Source organism: Lygodium microphyllum, chromosome 25 (genome assembly GCF_053477565.2).
Source record: "Lygodium microphyllum isolate KBCC chromosome 25, Lygodium_microphyllum_v1.1.10, whole genome shotgun sequence".
Lineage (NCBI taxonomy): Eukaryota > Viridiplantae > Streptophyta > Polypodiopsida > Schizaeales > Lygodiaceae > Lygodium > Lygodium microphyllum.
The window spans coordinates 92,211,984-92,231,742 of record NC_141159.1 but is presented as its reverse complement, the minus strand read 5'-3'; the positions used below and the strand labels follow the sequence as shown (position 1 = coordinate 92,231,742).

Genomic DNA, 19,759 nt, shown 5'->3' with positions numbered 1-19,759 from the left:
ACATCTTGTTGGTACGGTACTCTACAAGCTTCCTCGGGAGTTTGATGGAGTGGCGAATGCTTTACGAGCGCAGACATCTACGACTCCTGTAAGTTTTCTTCATATGTCCTCCATGCTACTTGAGCATGAGGCTACTTTGTGACTAGAGGGGAGGCTTTTGTCACATTATGGAGGTTCAGGTGAGGCTCTTGTAGCTTCAAAGAAGGGTTCGAAGATGAAGAAGTCGAAGGCCCAGTGTTACCACTGTGGCAAGAAGGATCATTTAAGGAAGGACTACAAAGAGTTAGCGGTTTCTAGGAAGAAATAGGAGCAGAAGGCGAAGCGGAATGTGGACTCCTCTGATGACTCATCCTCTGCCTCGGATTTCAATTCCGATCCTCCAGCCAAGGCGAAGTCCAAGGCACGGAAGGGTTCCTCTTCTTCAGATCGTGGAAAGGGCTTGGTGGTTCCTTGCTCGGTTGCTTTCTAGTGGTGGTGATGAGGACATCCCTCACGACTCTCCGGTGCTAGAGAGGGAGAGTGAGAGGGTGGTGAGATGGGGCAGCCATGCCTCATCTATATGTCTATACAGATGCACAGGATCCAGAGAGGGACATTTCTGATACATCAACCGAAGTCTGGCAGGGACAAATCTTGGAGTTGGGATTGACATCCAGGTTCATGATGGGCTAGTTACTTGACAGAGAGGAGGAGGCTTTCCTCTGGAGCTCACGTGAGGGGGCACTTTGGCAGTTTTGGCCGAAGGCGGGGATTCCATTGTCACATGTTCAGAGACATGTTTGGCACATTGGTCTTGTATGTCGTGAGTGACATAGGTGACATAACACAGAGAGTTGCTATGATTCTTCTCTATTTTTAGGTGGTGCTGTTATGATTGACATTGACGTCAGATACTCTTCGAGGCATCTTGGTGGTGGATTGGCCACTCATTGCTTGGATATCCATGGTTCTTCTGGTGGTTCTATGTTGTAAAGTTTATGATTCCCAATCATTGTACTATTGTATTGTATTAGATTACCCCTGATCTGAGAGAGGGTGTTAGCAGATTAGTCAGCTCAGGTGTGAGTCTTTGCCCTTTTTAGGGTTGGGGAGCATTTAATGCTCGTCGACCAACATTAAATGCTGGCCGACTGCATTTATTGCTCCCCCCATTTTATGCCTATATATTGCTGGGCTCCTCCTCCTCTTTGTGTACTTTAGCCATCACTTGTGGATTCTTCAGGGGAGAGAGGAGCCGGTGCTAGGGTGCCCACATAGCCAGTGATTCACTGTTGTATGTCACTTTCTTGTGTTCGATATGGATTCTGTGTTGGGAATAAAGGGCCATCGTGCCTTTTATATGTGCACGGGTGTGAACACACCCTTAGCACGTTGTACTTTCATACATATATCTATCTAAAACCTGAAGTGGTACACTCGTCATTGTACTGAAAAACGTGTTCACTCTATACTCTGCTCTCTCGCCCTCCCCCTGTCTCTCTCACTGTGCGTAATGACTGTCTGCATCGATCTCCGTGCCTTATCGATTCCTTCAAAGTGGTATTAGAGTGCATAGTGCACGCTCCCCGAGATCAGAGGCAGCTCACGTACAGCAGGTGGGTGTTTGTTTGTCGGCAGACAGGAGAGTGGAAATAGTCACTTCAAACTGGCCAGTAGGCGGCAGGTCCAGCTAGTGACAGCTAGTCCAGTGTGGACCAGGGGCAGCAGTGGGCAGCAGCACGTGTGACGGGCAGCAGTTGCAGACAACTGGACTTCGTGTCCAGCGCTACAGCCTGGTGACAATGACCAGACCAGGCCTGATGAAACGGGCTGCAGGCGATAGTCTTCAGGAATGCGATAGGTCAGCGACAGACTGGCGATAGCTTCCGACGTGCAGGCGACAGCTCCCGTGGCATCAGGCGGCAGTTTCTGCAAGGCGACAGGTCACGTCAGCAGGCGGCTGGTCAACGGGAGCACATTCATCATTTTCCTTTGCAAATTTTCTTTTAATTTTTTTTTTCAAAGGTTCCTTGCAAACAAGCCCTTTGCTCACTGACGGGCGTTTGTGCGTGTAAGCATTGTCAAGATTTTGGGCAGATTTAGGCCCAGAATTTTGGGGCTTTTCACATTTTTTTAGTGAAATTCTTTCAATTTCACTGAAATTAGTGCATGCAGGACTTGGAAAATTTGGGGATTTGTCGAGATTTTATGCGCGCAAGATGCAACGGTGATATTTGTCTCAGAAATTGCAGGAATTTGTGACATTTCGTCCTCGACATTTAGGGCTTTTCATGTACATGCACAAATTGGGCTGAAATTGACCCAATTTCTCGACATTGAGGCAAATTGGACCTGTGCAATTTGGGGCTTTTGCGATTTGGGCAAAATTTGTGCAGCATTTGGTCATTTTATGTACATGCAGGTTGAATTCCGTGCAATTTGGACATCAACACTTGGTAAAATTTGGGGGTTTTACTGAAATTGCTTTACTTTGGCAAAATTGGATAGTCCTATGCATGACAGAGGAAATGCAGATGTGTGTTTGATGATTTTGAGCACAAAATTTTGGGGCTTCTCACCGTTCGTGTCAAATTTTATGCCCGTGGGTACACGTACAACAGAAATTGCAGCTGAAATTTTGGATTTCTCATGTAAAGTTATGCACATGCCTTTTGGAATAGTTGTAATTAGTTGGATAATGCTGTAGCACTTGGTTTGGTGCTTCTGAAAACTGAATTATAGATCTGAAATCTGTACTTCTGCATGGTCATTTATTGCTGATTGGTACTTGTTTGTACCTTGGTCACTTGGGTGAAAATTTAGGCATGCATTTACTGATTTTTTGGTCACTTTTGAGCTGAAAACCATGGCTGGCAGCAATGACAGCAGTAATTTGATGCATATAAAGAAGCTTGAAGGCGCACATAATTTTGTAATGTGGCAAAAACAGTGCTACAATATCCGTTACAAAAGAAGCAGGCAAAGCCGATAAAAACTAAAGGGGCAAAGCCTGTGGACATGGATCAGGACGATTGGGATGAGTTGAATGAGCTTGCACGCTCAACTATAGAGCTATCGATTTTTGATGTCTTGCTCTTCAACATTGAAGGTTTGGATTCTGCATATGCTATATGGACTAGACTGGAAGAACTGTATGCACAGAAGAGCGGTGCAAGTAAAGTGTATTAGCTGAAAAAGCTTATGGATTTGCGTATGAAAGAAGGTACAACAATGTCTACTCACTTGAGTGAGTTTAACTCTATTTTCAACCAGCTGGTTGCCTTGAAGTTTATGATTGATGAGGAATTTAAGGCTACTTTCTTGCTTTGCACTCTACCACAGAGTTGGGATACATTCAGGACTGCCATGAGCAATTCTAATGTGATCCTTTTGTATGCTAATGTAGAGAGTGCTCTACTTATGGAAGAGATGAATCGACAGAACAATGCATCCAGCAAGTCTTCTAGTGCTTTGCATACTAGGGGCAGATCACAGCAAAAGGGCAAATATGATGGCAAGGGATGTAGTAAATCACGTGGCAAAGATGTTGAATGCCATCATTGTGGCAAGAAGGGTCAGTTTAAACGTGACTGCTACAAATGGAAGAAAGAGAAAGGAAAAGGCAAGAAGACAGATGATTGCAAGGAAGAGAAGAAGGACATTTAGGCTAAGAAAAGCAGTGTAAAAATTGAAGAGGTGAATGTAGTCACTCATGACAGTGACAGTGGGAGTGATGTACTCTTTGTCTCTTTACATTTTGGTGCACATGCTCTACTTGCAGATACAGACGATGGCATGCATACTTGGATTCTTGATTCAAGTGTTTTTTTTCATGTCACCCCTCATCGTAAGTGGTTTTCCGTATATATAGGGGGTCGACATGGTTTTGTCCATCTTGGGGATAACTATGCTTGTGAGATTGCAGGTATTGACAGTGTACAGTTGCAGTTTCAGCATGGCTCTGTCTTTACACTTCAGCATATACGACATGTACCTCAGCTCAAGAAGGGCTTGATCAGCACAGGGCAGCTAGATGATGATGGTTTTCATACCACCTTCGGTGATGGAAAATGGAAGATCTGTAAGGGATGTAGGGTTGTTGCCAGAGGTTGCAAGAGTGATATGTTGTATCCACTTCATGTATCTAGTGTGCATGACCATGTTGTTGCCGTGACCGAGCAGCCAAGTGTTTCTTTGTGTCATGGCCGGTTGCGACACATGAGTCAAACATGAATGAAAGCTTTCTCATTTGGGTTACTTGCCTTGTTTTCATTATGCTCATTTTGAGCACTGTGATCATTGTATTTATGGCAAACATGCACAGACTTGTTACAAAAAGTCTATTTCTTTGAAATCTTTTCCTCTAGAGTTAGTACATTCAGATGTATGTCAAATGCCAGGATTATCTTTAGGGGGAAATAAATATTTTGTCACCTTTGTTGATGATGCTACACAGAAAGTATGGGTTTACCCTATTCGTAGTAAGGATGAAGTGCTTGACAAGTTTAAAAAATTCTTGGCATTGGCTGAAAATCAGACAGATAAGACACTTAAGTGTTTTTGCTTTGACAATGGTGGGGAATATGTGTGCAAAGTCTTTCAGGCATTTTGTGACAGCAAAGGGATAAAGAGGGAGCTCATTGCCCCTCATAATCCATCCCAAAATGGAGTTGCAGAGCGTATGAATCGGACCATATAGGATAAGGTCCGTACGATGCTGTCTCATACTGCATTACCCCATGGTTTTTGGGTAGCGGCTGTTATGATAGCCGTTCACTTGATTAATCGGTCACCAAACTAGTCTTTAAGGGGGGGAGTTCCCCAAGAAGCCTAGTCGGGCAAGCCACCTTCATATGCTCATTTGAAAGTGTTTGGTTGCGAGGCTCTTGTGCACATTTGTAAAGAAAAACACAACAAACTTGAGCCAAAGTCTTGTAAATGCATTTTCCTAGGATATGGTGATGAGGGTGAAATGGGGTATAAATTGTGCGATCCCGAGAAAAGGAAAATAGTATGCAGCAATGACGTTATCTTCCGGGAAGATCGCATGCACAAACAACCCAAAAAGATTGAGGAGGTCCGTAGGGTTGTATTCCGGGAAGAAATACCTTTTGGATAGCAAAATGTGCCCACTCTATAGCAGCAAATACCTGTTGTAAATGAACCTGTAAATGCAAGAAATGATGCTGGAAATGATCAGGCAGCTATTACCCATGAAAATGAGCCATTACATGTGTAGGAACAGCTAGGACAACAAGCTGTTAATGCTGATTTGCCGGGCTGAAATGCCAGGACAGCATGCTGAAAATGGAAATTTGGAGCAACAGCCAGCAAACAATGACCATTGGGTTAGGAGATCGTCTAGGGCTACTAGACAAACTGACAGATTTGTTCCTGGTGCAATTAATGTGACTGAGTATGTCATGTTGACAGACTGTGGTGAACCGTCTTGCTTCAAGGAAGCAATGGATAGACAGGACAGCAAGAAATGGTATAAACCATGCTGTCAGAGATGGAATCTCTTGAAAAAAATGGCACTTGGAACTTGGTGCAGTTACCTAAAGGGCAAAAAGCCCTTCCATGTAAATGGGTTTACAAAATGAAGGTCACTTCTGGTTCCTCACCAAAGTACAAAGCAAGATTGGTTGCAAAGGGGTACAAGCAGGAGCATGGTTTGCTCATTGCCGATAGATGATGGGAGTTGGATAGATGATGGGAGTTGGATAGATATATTTATATAAAGGGGTACAGATGTATATAAAGACTGCGTTTTTACATGGTGATCTGCATGAAGACATATATATGCAGCAGCCTAAAGGGTTTGTTGAACAAGGGAAAGAACAAATGGAATGTAAAGTGAAAAGAAGTCTATATGGGCTGAAACGAGCACCAAGAGAATGGTATCATAAGTTTGATACATTTATGCAGTCCCACGGCTTTCATAGAAGTCAAGTGGATCATTGCTTGTACACTAAGAAGGTAGCAGATGGCAGCCTGATTATCTTGGTTTTGTATGTTGATGACATGCTGATTGCTGGCAGGGATACTCATGCCTTGGATTCATTGAAGCAAAGTCTTCATGGTAGTTGTGACATGAAGGATCTAGGTGATGTAAATCACATTCTTGGCATGCGAATACTCAGAGATAGATCTAAAGGTTTATTCTATCTATCTCAGCAGGAGTATATCTCCAAAGTTTTGCAACGCTTCAATATGGAAGGGGGGAAACAATTGGGGTTCCATTGCTTCCATATGTGAAACTCAGTGCAGAGGACAGCCTTACATCTGATGATTAGAAGGTTGAAATGGCCAAGATACCATATGCTTCAGTTGTTGGCAGTTTGATGTATGCTATGGTTGCTACACGTCGTGACATTGCTTTTGCAGTGGGAGTGGTTAGCAAATACATGGCAACCTTTGGCAAGAAGCATTGGGATGCAGTGAAAGGTATTATAAGATACCTCAAAGGCACAAAGGAGTTGTGCATCTGCTTTGGAAAGCAGAAAGCATCTGTTGTTGGCTTTACGGATGCAGACTATGTTGGTCATGCGGACTGTAGGAAGTCCATTTCTGGGTATGTGTTTACTTTCACAGGAGGAACGTCTCTTGGATCTCCAGGCTACAAAAGTGTGTTGCATTGTCTACTACAGAGACAGAGTATGTGGCTGCCACTGAGGCATGCAGGGAGGCTTTATGGCTTTCACGTCTGGTGGGAGAGCTTGGCATCACAGAGTTACCTGTTCTCCATTGTGATAGTCAGAGTGCTATCATTCAAGCACGGAATCTTGTCTTTCATGCAAAGACAAAGCACATACAAGCGAAGTATCACTTGATCAGAGATGTACTTGATAGCAAGAGCATTGAGCTTATCAAAGTGCATACAGATGATAATCCTGTAGACCTTCTCACGAAGGGTCTTCCAGCAGAATGGTTTGCTCATTGCCGATAGATGATGGGAGTTGGATAGATATATTTATTTCAGCTTTGTACATACTTAGACTTAGCTGATTCTTTTCTCCTCTTAAGGTACATTGCCCTTAGGTGGGAGATTGTTGGGAATAAAGGGCCATCGTGCCTTTTATATGTGTACGTGTGTGAACATACTCTTAGCACATTGTACTTTCATACATATATCTATCTAAAACCTAAAGTGGTAATTTCGTCATTGTACCGAAAAATGTGTTCACTCTATACTCTGCTCTCTCGCCCTCTCCCTGTCTCTCTCATTGCGCGTAATGACTACCTGCCTCGATCTCCGTGCCTAATCGATTCCTTCATTCCGTTTCCCGAGTATACATTTGAGTTCTCATCTGTATTTGTGTTCATTCATTCATTCATTTTTGTCTTGTGTTTCAGCAGTTTATTTCAGCATGTTGTTTATGCTTCCATTGTTGCACCACTTCTGACAATACCCTCATCTTTGTTTGGGAGCGAAGGGTAGATCTATATTGGAGCCTTAGTCTACCTCTACTTTCATATCATTTATTAGCGCTGAGTCAGTGTTTCTTCATATTCATGAGGTGGAGGAGCCTTCTTTGGCTATCTTGTCTTCTAAGTAGCCTTGGTTCATCAACTGTGATTTATCGAGTCATATGACTCTTCGAGGAGACTTGCTGTGGGATCTCCATCCATCATAGGGTATAGCCACTATTGGTGATATTTCTTCGGTGCCTATTAATGGTGTAGGTATCTTGCCTCTATTAGTTGACTATTTGTCGAGCTCCCTTTGGAGGCCCTTCATGTTTTGAACTTGGGCTTCCATCTTCTCTCCATTTATGACCTTGCTAGACTCGGGACTAGAGTTGCGTTCATCGAATAGGCTATTGTTGTTGAGGATTCTTCTTCAAGAGCCATTCTTGTAATAGGTTGGTAGGAGAGGGGGCTATACATGCTCCGTTCCCCTTACATTGTGAAGGGTTCCCCATAGTTGTCTCCATATGCCGTATGGCAGGGTTTGTATTGTATGAACTGTACGATATGAATCCATACAGATTCGTAGGAAAAAACAGGTCATTTTTGGTATACTCTTTTCTCTAGCCTATAAAAGATGATTCTCCGCTCCATCCTTTTGCACCAAATCAACAAGCATTCTCATTGCTCAAGCCTCTCTCTCTTTAACCAAGCTATCTATCCCACCCCCTTTCTCTCTAACTTTCAGGCCTCTTACTCTCTCTTCTTCTTCTCACGGCTCAAGGCTCAAGCCTTTTACTATCCCTTGAGCCTCTTTCTCACTCGTGACACTTCTTGTCCGTTGGCATCATGACTCGTGAGAAGCACGAGGCCTTTAATTTGCATGCTATCCATGTGGAGAGGAACACAAAGAAGTCCAACTTCTACCATTGGATGTGCAAGTATTGTAGGAAGTGCTACACAAGTGGTGTGACCTGACTTTTACATCATCTTTCCAAGATGGGGGGGCAAGTTGCTCTGTGCAAGGAAATCCCTCAAAACATTGCGGAGGAGATTCTTGCCAAGATGAGAGGGGGATTCACTAGAGGAGGAGGAAGTGTTGTATCAACACCAACACTTATGCCTACTAATGGGGAAGCATCGAATGTGGGCATATCTTCGATTGATGCGAGCGAGACCTCCACCATTGGTGGTGGGGGCTCCACATTTGCATCCGGTTCCAACAAAAGATAGAGTAGAGGCTCATGTGGCACCGGAGAGGCAATCCTCTCTCTCTCAAGCTCCTGGGAGTCGTATATGGATCGGTTGCTTTTCTTAGATAAGGCAATGACTTGTGGACATTGAAATTACATGCACGGTGATTGAGTGCAATCTTGCATTTAATGTCGTAAAGCAAGAGCAATGGAAGAACATGGTAAAAGCCATTGCTAGTGTGGGTCCATGAGAAGGATAGAATGGTGCCACATACAATGACATGAGGATGAAAAAGATTGATGAAGAGAAGAAGATTGATAAAGCCCTTGATCCTATATGGGCTGCATGGACAAAATATGGTTGCTCCATTCTCATTGACGGATGGAGTGATTGTAAGAAATTGGGTATTATCAACATACTCGTCTCATGTCCACTTGGCACTTACTTTTTGTGGGCTGTAGACACTGGCAAGAGGGGGAGGAAAATGACAGGCGCATTCATCTATTGCCACATTTGACAAGCTATCATTAAAGTATAGATCGTCTTTTAAATGTGTTTCACTTTCTTTCATTATTCATAATTATCTATCTCCTTATTCTGTGTAATATCTATCTCGATTCTCTTTTCCCCCCAAGCCTTTGTATCACTTGATTCTTGAAAGTTGAATCTTTGAAGTTTTGAAGCTCAACTCTCTCTTTCTCTCTCTAGGTGTTGTGATTTGTGGTGGTAGGATATGGGCTGCTTTTAGCTTGGATAACTCTTGTTCTTGTTGGGCTACCCTCTCTTCAAGGGTAGCAATATGGTGGTACTTCATTGTTAGGTGCTCCTCATACTTCAAGGTTTTGCTTTTCGCCTTTACGAGATGTTCTTAGAGTTCCTCAATCTTCTCTCGGAGTCCTAAAACTTTGTGGTGGAAGTCTTGGGTGAACTCGGTGAGTGCATTATCCCACATCCATGTCTTGAGTGTCATGTAAAAGCTGAAAAGAAACTAGTACTGTTCAAATACATCCCAGCAGGCTGCTCCATCTCTGTTAGGGGTCTAGGGATGGACAGCAGCAAATAACAAGGCAAAGAGTATCATCCTTGAACCCTCATGCTGTCCCAAACAGAAGCCCAGATTTACCTGCATAGCTCTGAAGTTCTATTAACAGCAGCAAGTCCAACTGCTGAGCAGCTGCTTTACTAGCATTGAACACAGTTCAGGACATTGGCGCACCAGGAAACATAGCAGCTTGCATTCACCTTAGGGTAGCAAGTTGGATCATTTGGGTGATTTATTGACATTCGAACAGCAATCTTCCTTTTTCTAATTTCCCTATTGGTGGGAAGATTCATGCTGACTCGTCACTATCCCTGAAAAATGATAAAAGTGCACAGGTGGAAAGTTTAATGATTGTACTGATTACAAGCAAGTAATGAAAAGGGGAACCAATAAAAGAGAATTGGATAATGACTATATGCTATATGCTTTGCCAACTGAATCAGAGTCATTTGAATCGGGAACTGACTAGAGAGCTTGATAGTGACAATTTTATAAGTTTGGTGTAATGAATTACATTTGCTTGAATTATCTTTCTTCTTGTCAATCAAGATAAGGGCTTCCTAGCCTGTGATTTGACTGGATGGGCTACTGCCCAAATGTGCAGTCTGTCATATTTGCCTAAACACTATATCCTGACAACTTACCTCAGCACAACTTAATTTAAGCCACATTTTATTCATGCTGAATAGATATGTCAAAAGTGGACAAGACATCACCTCATAATAGTTGAGGTATCATGAGAGGTGATAGAAATTGTATCGTTTATGGTTTTTACTTCTCCAGAGGTTAGGTTATGAAGCGGTCTATTCACTTAAATTGTTGTGTATTTGCAGTTACAAGGAACTGAACACTCCAAGTTTTTGGACCTTCTACGCCTCTTTGCCCATGGAACATGGACTGACTACAAGAGTAAGTCAACTAAACTAGAGTCGAGTCAAACTCTTCTTTGCATAACGCATCATCTAACCTGGATGATGGTAAGAGTAAGAAGTCAGCTTGGACCTGCATTCATTTTTTCTTGGAAATCGTCAGATCCATTAAACGGCTTCTTGGGTATGCTTTTGGTTAAGGCTTCTTTTGTATTTTGGTTACTGTCCTGTAAGAAAAGTTAAATAATTTCATGTTTTTAATGTCCATGCTAGATCATGCCTCACAACTTCCTCGGCTTCAAAGTGAGCAAGAGCTAAAGCTGAAGCAGTTGACAGTGCTAACCCTTGCAGAAACAACTAAGGTTCTCTACAAAATTGTTCTCACAAGAGGATGGCTGGATTTTACTGAGCCATAAGACTAAAGGTGTGTGTCGCCTTGTAGGTTTTGCCATATGACCTTCTGATGAAGCAATTGGATGTGTCTAATGTTCGAGAACTTGAAGACTTGTTGATCAATGATTGCATGTATGCAGTAAGTGACTCCACCCATACTGTGCCAAACAAGAAACGAGAGAAATAAGCAGGAAAACATAGTAAGATGGAACAGAGACAGGAAACAGAAGTGAGACCCCTTGGAATCGTTGGAACAGGAACTTGGGGAACAGCATATGTATAACATATGAATATAGTGTGCATATTATGAAAAGAATTATATAAGTGCCTACACATGTGTCTACATAGTAGATAGGTTATGATTTAAAGGTAGAAAGCCTTACCAAAAAAAAGATTTGAGAACTTTTTCCCCCAACTTTTTACTTAAGAACTAGGAATGGCCATCTCAAACTGGGAACATGACAGGTAATGGATGGAATGGGACAGGGAATGGCTGCGAACTTTCCCTGCCCATTTCCTAGTCTAGCAGTGCCCTGGAGCACAAGTTGGGGTACAAATGTTGCCTGTTTCTATGCACAAAATGCATGAAATTATGCTCCTGGCTTCCTATTAATCTGCTACTAGGTGTGGTTTGGTTCTCAATAATGGGCCTTTCCTTACTCATGGGTGGCCTCAAATAAATACAGCTGGCTGAAGTGTACTGTGTACTGTAGCTGGTCCCTGGTTGTCTCCTTGATTCACTCCTATCATCGTGGTACCAATACTTGTAGATAATAAGGAGCCTACGTAGGTACAGCTCCATATGCATTACAAGTTGCAATTTGGGCTTATTATATTCTAGCATCTTCCACCATTTAATTTCAGCTCATATCTTGGCCTCACCTTGCTAATAAGATTGCTAAAGCTTTAGTGTGTGCAATTTGCATCAACAGGACATATCTTTCACCATTGTGTTTTCTGCTGATTTATTTGCCTGGATGGCTAAATGTTGATGATGGTGTATAGCATTTCTGCCAAGCATGATTTGTTAAATTTGAATGCTATTGCTATTTAAATGAAGGTGCCAGCATGGCGCAACTGGTTGAACAAGCCTCAAGTTGCTTTTAGCTTCTATTAGTTGGTCTGGTTTCAGAATTTGTAGCTGGCATCCAAGTGTAAAGCCACCTAAAATTTGCGACTGAGTCAAATGGAATCATTCTTCATTGCCACTTTCATCTCTCATCCCTCATTGTCAGTCTTCAGTGCTAACGATCCTATCCTCTTTGTTGTCAACATAATTGCCATCATCTTCTGTTGATCGTTCCACACTATTAGCCTGCTGCACATTATGCTGTGCAGCTGGTTTTTGTGTCCGTAAATTCTGCTTTTTTTTCCCAGCAGTGTTTTTTACATCAGAATATGCACTTTTTCTCTCTCTCTTCCAGCTGCAGAGGTTGTCAGTGGGCTGTCTGAAGCTGCCAGTAGGCTGTCTAAAGCTGTGTCTTGATGATTTCGGACCTCATCATAGCTGTGTTTTGCATCACAGCCTGCTGCCTTGCTGTCACCCAGCTGTCTGTCATCACATTCATGCCTCATCCTCTTCGGAACTGCGGTGTGGGGCGATCCTCTTCGTCTTCACTGCTGCAAGAGTGGTCTACATCAGTTTTCATCATTGAGCATTTGGCTTGCTGCACTTCAGATCCATTATAGAGGACAACACTCTTTGACACTCCCCCTCAGTTTCCATGAGAGAGTTGCTGTTGGACAGCCCTCCGCTCCTTGTCCATTAGTTGTATCACATCCAACATTGGTTTATTCATCAAGTTTATTCATTCAACATTCATTTCTTCGTTCGTCTTCTTCTTCATTTTCTTTCTTGTCTGAGTTCATTCATGGTGTTAGTCGTGTTGTGCACTCTGTGTTTTCTCTACAGACCCTAGTGTATCCTCATATGGTATCAGAGCCAATGCTCTTCTAAACAGTAACTTGCACGTGCTCACCTTGCACCTTTAGGGTGCTATTCACACAAACATGAAAGCTTACATCCCCTCTTAAGCAAGGCGTTTTTTAACCTTTTCACCTATCTAATGTACCCTTCCACAACTGCAATTGCTGCTTCCTAATATCTTCTCTGCCAAGGCCTCCTCTAGCTATTAAGATCTTATTGTGATTTTGCTACCTTAGTGGACTTTGATTTTTTTTGGGGGGGATATAAGTTGGCCTCAAGCAAACATTTTTGAGCGATTGAAGAGTAGTGGTGGTTTTGACAAATAGTGGGGCTTGTTTAAGCTATGACAAGGCTTGAAGAAAAAATTGATTTAATAGATTTTTTAATGTTAGGTATGCTTTGCTAGAGGGAGGGATGATTTCTTCTCCACAATTGCCTTCCCTATGGAGGTTGCCTAACTAGACTCTAAGACAAGCTCTTCTAGATGGTTGTGGCTAGGTGTGAGTTACTGCTCTTTAACTCTTTTTCAGTTATCCTTTTATAGATGCCTTGGTGGCCAAGTATGAAATATTCTTCTCATGGCCATGTTGAACTCTTTTTCTTGTCCTTAGTGGACTTTTGTGGGGGGAGATAGATTCGTCTCAGAGCAAATATTTCTTGAGTGATTAAAGAGTAGCGTTGGTTTTGGCAAATACAATAGCTTGCTTCAAGGCCTGAAGAAAAATTTGATTTACTAAATTTTTAAATGTATGGGAGATGTTGATAGAGGAAGGGATGATGTATTCTCCACAATTGCCTTCCCTTTGGAGGTTGCCTAACTAGACTTTGTGACAAGCTCTTTTGGATAGTTGTTGCTAGGTGTGAGCTACTACTCCCTTGGTGGTGTTCTTCAAGTATGAAATCTCTTTCCCATGGTCATGCGTAGCTCTTTTTCTTGTCTTTTTGATAGCTATAATGTTGATGAGTATACTGCAATCTTTTATTCCTTCTCCTCCTTGTCATACAGTGGCAATGATAGATGTCCCATTCCCTCATCATGCCGCTCATTCTTGAGTTTTGGTCTCTTGGTCTTCTTGACTTTCTTTTCCTTATTGTTCATCATCAGCTTCTCTTTTCATAGCCTGTGGACGAGCAAGATGGTCCTCATGGCTCTTGGTAGTTCTTTTTGGGCTAGGTTTATCTGCTGGTGGTCTTACTTCATAAAAGATCCTTATTTCATGGTTACTTCTATGAGAAGTGTGTGAGTGGCACCAAGGCTAATTTTATGGTTGCTTCTATGAGAAGTGTGGGAGTGGTACCAATATTGTGAGAGCTTGGTAATGTTAGCTTGCCTATGTTAGTCATGTTAGTATGCCATCTCTTAGTTGTGAGCTCGTGTTAGAGTCTGATGGAGACAGAGAAGCTCTAGTAGTTTTGGGTGCATTTTCTTCAGCTGTTGGCTTTTTGTGTGCATTCCTAGGTTAGCTTCTACTTTTTCCAATTTGTCTCTATTTGCCGAACATTGTCCTTCCCATCCAAGATTTTCCTGTGGCCTCTTGGTATTTTTCTGGTCTTTTTCCAATGCAACAAGCATTAAATGCTGGTCAGCCAGCATTTATTGCACCTACAAGTGGAGGTCGGCAAGTTTTTGGCTTTGTTGGCTATTCATAGTTTGCCTCCCCCGCTTGGCGCACACACACACTCTCTTTAGTCTTCATTTTGTCATATGCAAGTGTACACTCAGACACTCAGACACTCCGTCCTTGGTGCTACAATCGTCATTAGTCTGATTTGGTGCCTCATAAACACTTTGGTTTGCGTACTGGGATTGATCAGTCCATCCCCTTTTGTATCAACATTCTTCTTTAGTATGTGCAATAATATTTCTTTATCTTTTGCTCTGTGTGTGTGTGTGTGTGTTCGTGTTTCTCTTCTGTTGTGCACTCACATGGTATCATTGCCCAAGTGAATATACAATTTGGAGATTTCTTCTTCAAGGAGTAGGTGATCTCTCGCTGAGGAGCAATGAGTCATCAAAACACAAGTTTTCAGCTTGCATTTGCTGCAAACTCAGCCTTTATAGGAGGTTTTGTGCGGAGTTGACCCCATGTGGCAGCCAAGTGACCCCATCTTGTGCAGTGCGACATCATTTGGATGCCAGATGGCAGCATATAGGTGCAAGCAGCTACTTCCAGACATCAGGTGGCTCCTCTCTCTTTGGGTTTTACTAAAACACAAATTCTTGGGTGGATTTGATAGTTTCTTGGTGTAGGTGACCTCCTTTTGGTGGTAGGTGACAATATTCTATGTGCAGGAAGCACATCTATAGTCATTGTAGCCGACTGCTTCTTGTCTTCTATGTTGTTTCCATCAAAACGTGGATTTTTGGGTGATTGTAGGATTGAAGATGTCTTACCAGTTCATAAGCTTTGATGGCTTAGAGAAGGAGCTTCTTTCCAAACACTCTTTTGAGTGGAGATGCAATCATCATGACTCATCGCGGGGGGTGGGGGGAAGAGAGAGAGAGTCTCCCATTTGCACCCATCCCCTTCTATTTATCTGTCATAGAAGGCTCCATCTGAAGTGAAGCTACCGTCCTTGAAACCCTCAATGCAGATACCTATCTTACCTACCTTATCCAAAGAAGACAAAGTGGATGGTTGAAACTATTCGTTGTGGTTGTGTAAGATGGAATGCATTACATCTTTGTATTAGCATAAGATGGTTTTCCACAAGATTTGCCTTGAGAAAAAGTTGTGGATCGTGAGTATTCATAATGACTTCTCCACGAAGGAGCATATCACTAAGATGGAGGACATGAGGGGGTGAGCTTGCATCTCTTGGTTGGATGTATCCTTTGAAGACATGGCTATGATTCTTTTGACTTAATTTGCCTTGGTTTGATGTCTTCTACACTGACCTTATCAAATTGAGGATCCATGAGAGACTCTTATGGGGGAGCTTCCACTACTTGTCTTGGAGCATGATGAGCCACTCCAAGAGGTTGGGGCAAGTAATTTTGGCTCCGCCAAGGCATTTAATGCAAGTAAAAGTTGAGGAAAGAAGGAAGAGAAGGTTAAGAATAGGAAGAGGATGACAAGAAGAATGAGGAGAAGCCTAAGTGCCCACAATGTGAGAAGGGCACTCATCGTGAGGAGAAGTGTTGGTAGAAGTATCCCCATTTGAAGCGGAAGGAGAAGGATTTGAAGGCCACCCTAGCAGTCTGTCTTTGTGTATATCTTTGCCGAGAAGGATACAACTTTTGATTCTTCTGCAAAGGAGAAGCCTTGGCTCGTGGACAATAGGGCCTCTTCTCACATGACATATAGATAGGATTGGCTTTAGGACACTAGTGCCGGAGGGGGCACTATCACCATTGGTGACAATTCTATCAGTTTCGTTTGAGGAGTGGGGACTATTCCTTTATTGCTAGACATATAGTCTTCTTCAGCTAGAGTCCTTTGTGTAGCGAACTTGGGTTTAAACCTATTATTTTTTCATGGTGCTCATGGCCTTACATGGCTTGGTACTTTGTTGTCTTTTCACAGGATGCAGTGACCGTGGAGGATGCTTCTATAGGTGCAGTTCTTTGGGCTAGTTCCCAGGAGGGTGGTCTTTATACACCCAGCCTTAGCCATGTAGTCTTTCCATGAGCTTGGGTTGCTTTGGCATGCTCGTTATGGTCATTTGAACATTGATGCTATTCGATGGTGAGCTTCTCGGAAGAAGATGGTGGAGGGATTTCCAAATTTTCATCCTATTCACACTTTTTAATGCCCTAGTTGTTCGAGGGGCAAGTAGCATAGGTAGCCACATCCATAGGTTGCCACTAGGAGGGTTTCTGTTGTGCTTGACTTGGTTCATACCGACCTTTGTAGACCTATGGGCATAGTCTCCTTTGGGAAGGCCAAGTATTTGATGTTGATTGTTGACGACTTCAATAGTTATGTATGGCCTTATTTTTTGGTGTACAAGAATGAGGTGTATTTCCAATTTTGCAAGTGGAAGGCGTTTGTAGAGAGGCAAACTACTTCCGAAGTGCGTGGCATATGAGCAGATCATGGTGGATAGTTTATTTCTAACCTCTGTTCTCAGTTTTGTAGGGATCATGATATTCGGGTGGAGTATTCCCATTTGAACACACCTTTGGAGAATGGTGTGGTGGAGTGTGTGAATTTTGGACCATGCTAGAGATGGCGGATCGACGTTGAAGCATCGGGATCTTCCTCATTCCCTTTGGGGTGGGGTGGTGGCTACTGTGGTTCACATCCCCAATCACTCCTCGACTTCTACATTATAGGACATGACTCCATATGAGGCTTTCTTTTGCAAGAATCCTTTTGTGTCTCACTTTTGCATCTTTGGGTGTGATGTAGTTGTCCATGTGGACAAGAAGAAGAGGAAGACAAAGCTTGACTCAAAGTCCATGAAGCTCATCTATGTGGGCTACAACACTACCATAAAGGGCTATCGGCTCTATGATCCGATGACATGGAAGATTGAGGTGAGCAGGGATGTGATCTGCGATGAGACTGCGGCCTCTGAGGATCCTATTGATGGTCCTATTGCAAGTGATTCTTCGCCATCGATTGGCCCTCCCCCTCTCTTTGTTCCTCTCCTCCCTTTCTGATTGCCTCATAGCACCCCTTCTTTATCTTTGGCTGCTCCCCCTCCTCCTCCTCCACCCTCTACATTGGCTTTCCTACCACCTTTGATGGATGTGATTACTTCTTCTTTGCTAAGTACTTCCACCCCTTTAGCTTGCTCTCCAGAGTCTTCTAGAGACGCTTAGCCGTCAGAGGGGGAGTCTTTTCTAGGTGAGAAGGATTTATCTTCTCTTAATGAGGGAGAGTCCCTTATGTAGTTAGATACATTGTAGGTATCGGAGGCTACTTAGTCTTCCTTGCACTAGGATGAGTGTTTTCAGATTTCTCTTTAGTATAGATGGCTCATGTAGGATTCAAGTGTTTCTCACTTTCTTGCTGTTGGGATAAAGGCCTTGTTTGACCTCCGTGTATAGCACACTCACACTATTTAGTTGTACATATGAATGCACCCTCAATATGCCCTAAGTATAAATACATTTTATTCTTTGTGTACCAACACACTGTTGGTACACTCAAATCTAATCGTACTTTCACTCTCCCTCTTTGACTCAAGCCGTCACTCTCACTCTCACTCTCGCTCCTCCTTGAACTGTTGTACATCCCCAGCTGAGCTCCAACAACTCGTATCAGAGCTTAAGGTCTTACATGCTTTCCGAGATCAAGGTGCAACCGACTAACACACGACAAGGCTAATGTCCAGCTGAGCAGGCGCATGTGACAGTCCAACAGGTGGCAGCTGCAGGTCGACGTGGAAACCAAGGGACGTGGGCTATTGAAGACCAACGTGATGGGCAGTGGCAGGTTGATGACTTGGAAACGACGAGTAGTCGGGCGCAGGCCTGACATTCGGGCGGCTGCGTGTAATAGGTGATAGGTCCAACACAGGGATTGGGCTGCAGGTCCAGCATGACAGTAGGGCGTGATAGTCGACGGGCGACCAGCTGCAGCGGTCACGTGACAGGCGACAGGTAGGCGACGCCAAGGGGTCGTCAGATGTGACCCGGCTGATGGGTCAATGGACCCCCGTCATTCCATTTTTAAAAAACCAAAAATCTTATTTTCTTCCAAATCTCCTTTGAAATTCCTTCCTTTAACCAAGGTTTGCTCATTGGAGGCATAGATCTCAGATTTGTGCAAATTCCAGCTTGAAAATTTGGGCCTTTTGTTGGATTTGATCTCGTCCATGTCTAGCATTGACATTCAGGTCAGAAATTGCAGACATTGTGGGTAGTGACCTCAATTAAATTGGAGATTTTGCCAAATTTGTTAGAATTTCACTCTTTTGAGTAAAATTTCTTAACATTGGATCCCAGAAAATTAGGGCTTTTCATATATTGGTAAAATTTTGCTCAGTTGGGTTAGATTGGCTGACATTTATGCACTTTTGGACCTGAATTTTTGGGGCTTTGTGCAAAATTTGGTAAATTTCTGCATTTTTGCTTGTGTGGTGGCTGGTTTATGTACGAACAACAGAGATTTATTAGTGTTTGAGGAAGAACAACAGTGTGTTTGTTGGTTCAGCTCATGCTTTTACAATCCAAGGCATTTACTCTTGTGTTCATGATAATAATGGTTGCAACTTCTTCCAGTTCAGACATCAGGACTTTGATGGTCATGGCTTTTACCTTTGGAAAGATTGTATGCAGGGCATATTGTTCCTAAAGGATTGTGAGGATGCTTTACAGATAGATAAACCCGCACAAATGTCTGATGTAGATTGGGCTAGAGTAAACAAAAAGGCTATGGCTTACATTAAGATGGGTGTCACTGATGACATCTTGACAGACATTAAGGGTTTAGATATAGGTTATGCAATGTGGGAGAAGCTGAAAACTATCTATGAGATCACCATACCTGTTAATCAGGTGCATTTAATGAGCAAGTTGGTGAATATGCGATTGGATGAGTCAAAGCTTGCAGCTGAGCACTTGAGTGCATTTACAGGTATTTTAAATCAGCTCAAGGATGCAAATTTGGATTTTGATGATAAGTTGAGGGCGATCTTTTTGATCATGACACTGGCTGACTCTTGGGAGACCTTGGTGGTTTCTCTCAGCAATAACCCCAATCTCTCATATGATGGGGTGAGGGGTTCAAGCTTGAATGAAGAAATTAAATGTATGTCTAGTGGAGAAGGCAACAACTCAGCTTATAATGTAAGAGGCAGGGCTGAAAAGAAAAATGCAAATGTAGGACAGAGAAACAGAAGCAAGAGCAAAGGAAAGGAAAAGAGTGACATGACTTGCTATCACTGCCGTCGGAAGGGCCATAAGAAATTTGATTGTAGGTATTAGAAGAAGGAATAAGAGAGGGAGAAGAATGTAGGAGACAAAAAGGAGGAGATGCATCTGAGGTGAGC

General features: G+C 42.9%; 1 protein-coding gene across 3 annotated transcripts in view; it reads left to right on the top strand.

The window, feature by feature from the left end:
- FUS5 (Proteasome component (PCI) domain protein) overlaps positions 1-19,759 on the top strand; it is a 133,169-nt gene that overhangs the window by 26,343 nt on the left and 87,067 nt on the right. For all 3 annotated transcript variants that reach the window (XM_087666402.1, XM_087666401.1, XM_087666403.1), the window contains exons 2-4: positions 10,459-10,534; positions 10,768-10,856; positions 10,937-11,026. In XM_087666402.1, coding sequence (XP_087522528.1) covers positions 10,459-10,534; positions 10,768-10,856; positions 10,937-11,026 — 255 coding nt within the window. The remainder of the gene's footprint in view (positions 1-10,458; positions 10,535-10,767; positions 10,857-10,936; positions 11,027-19,759) is intronic.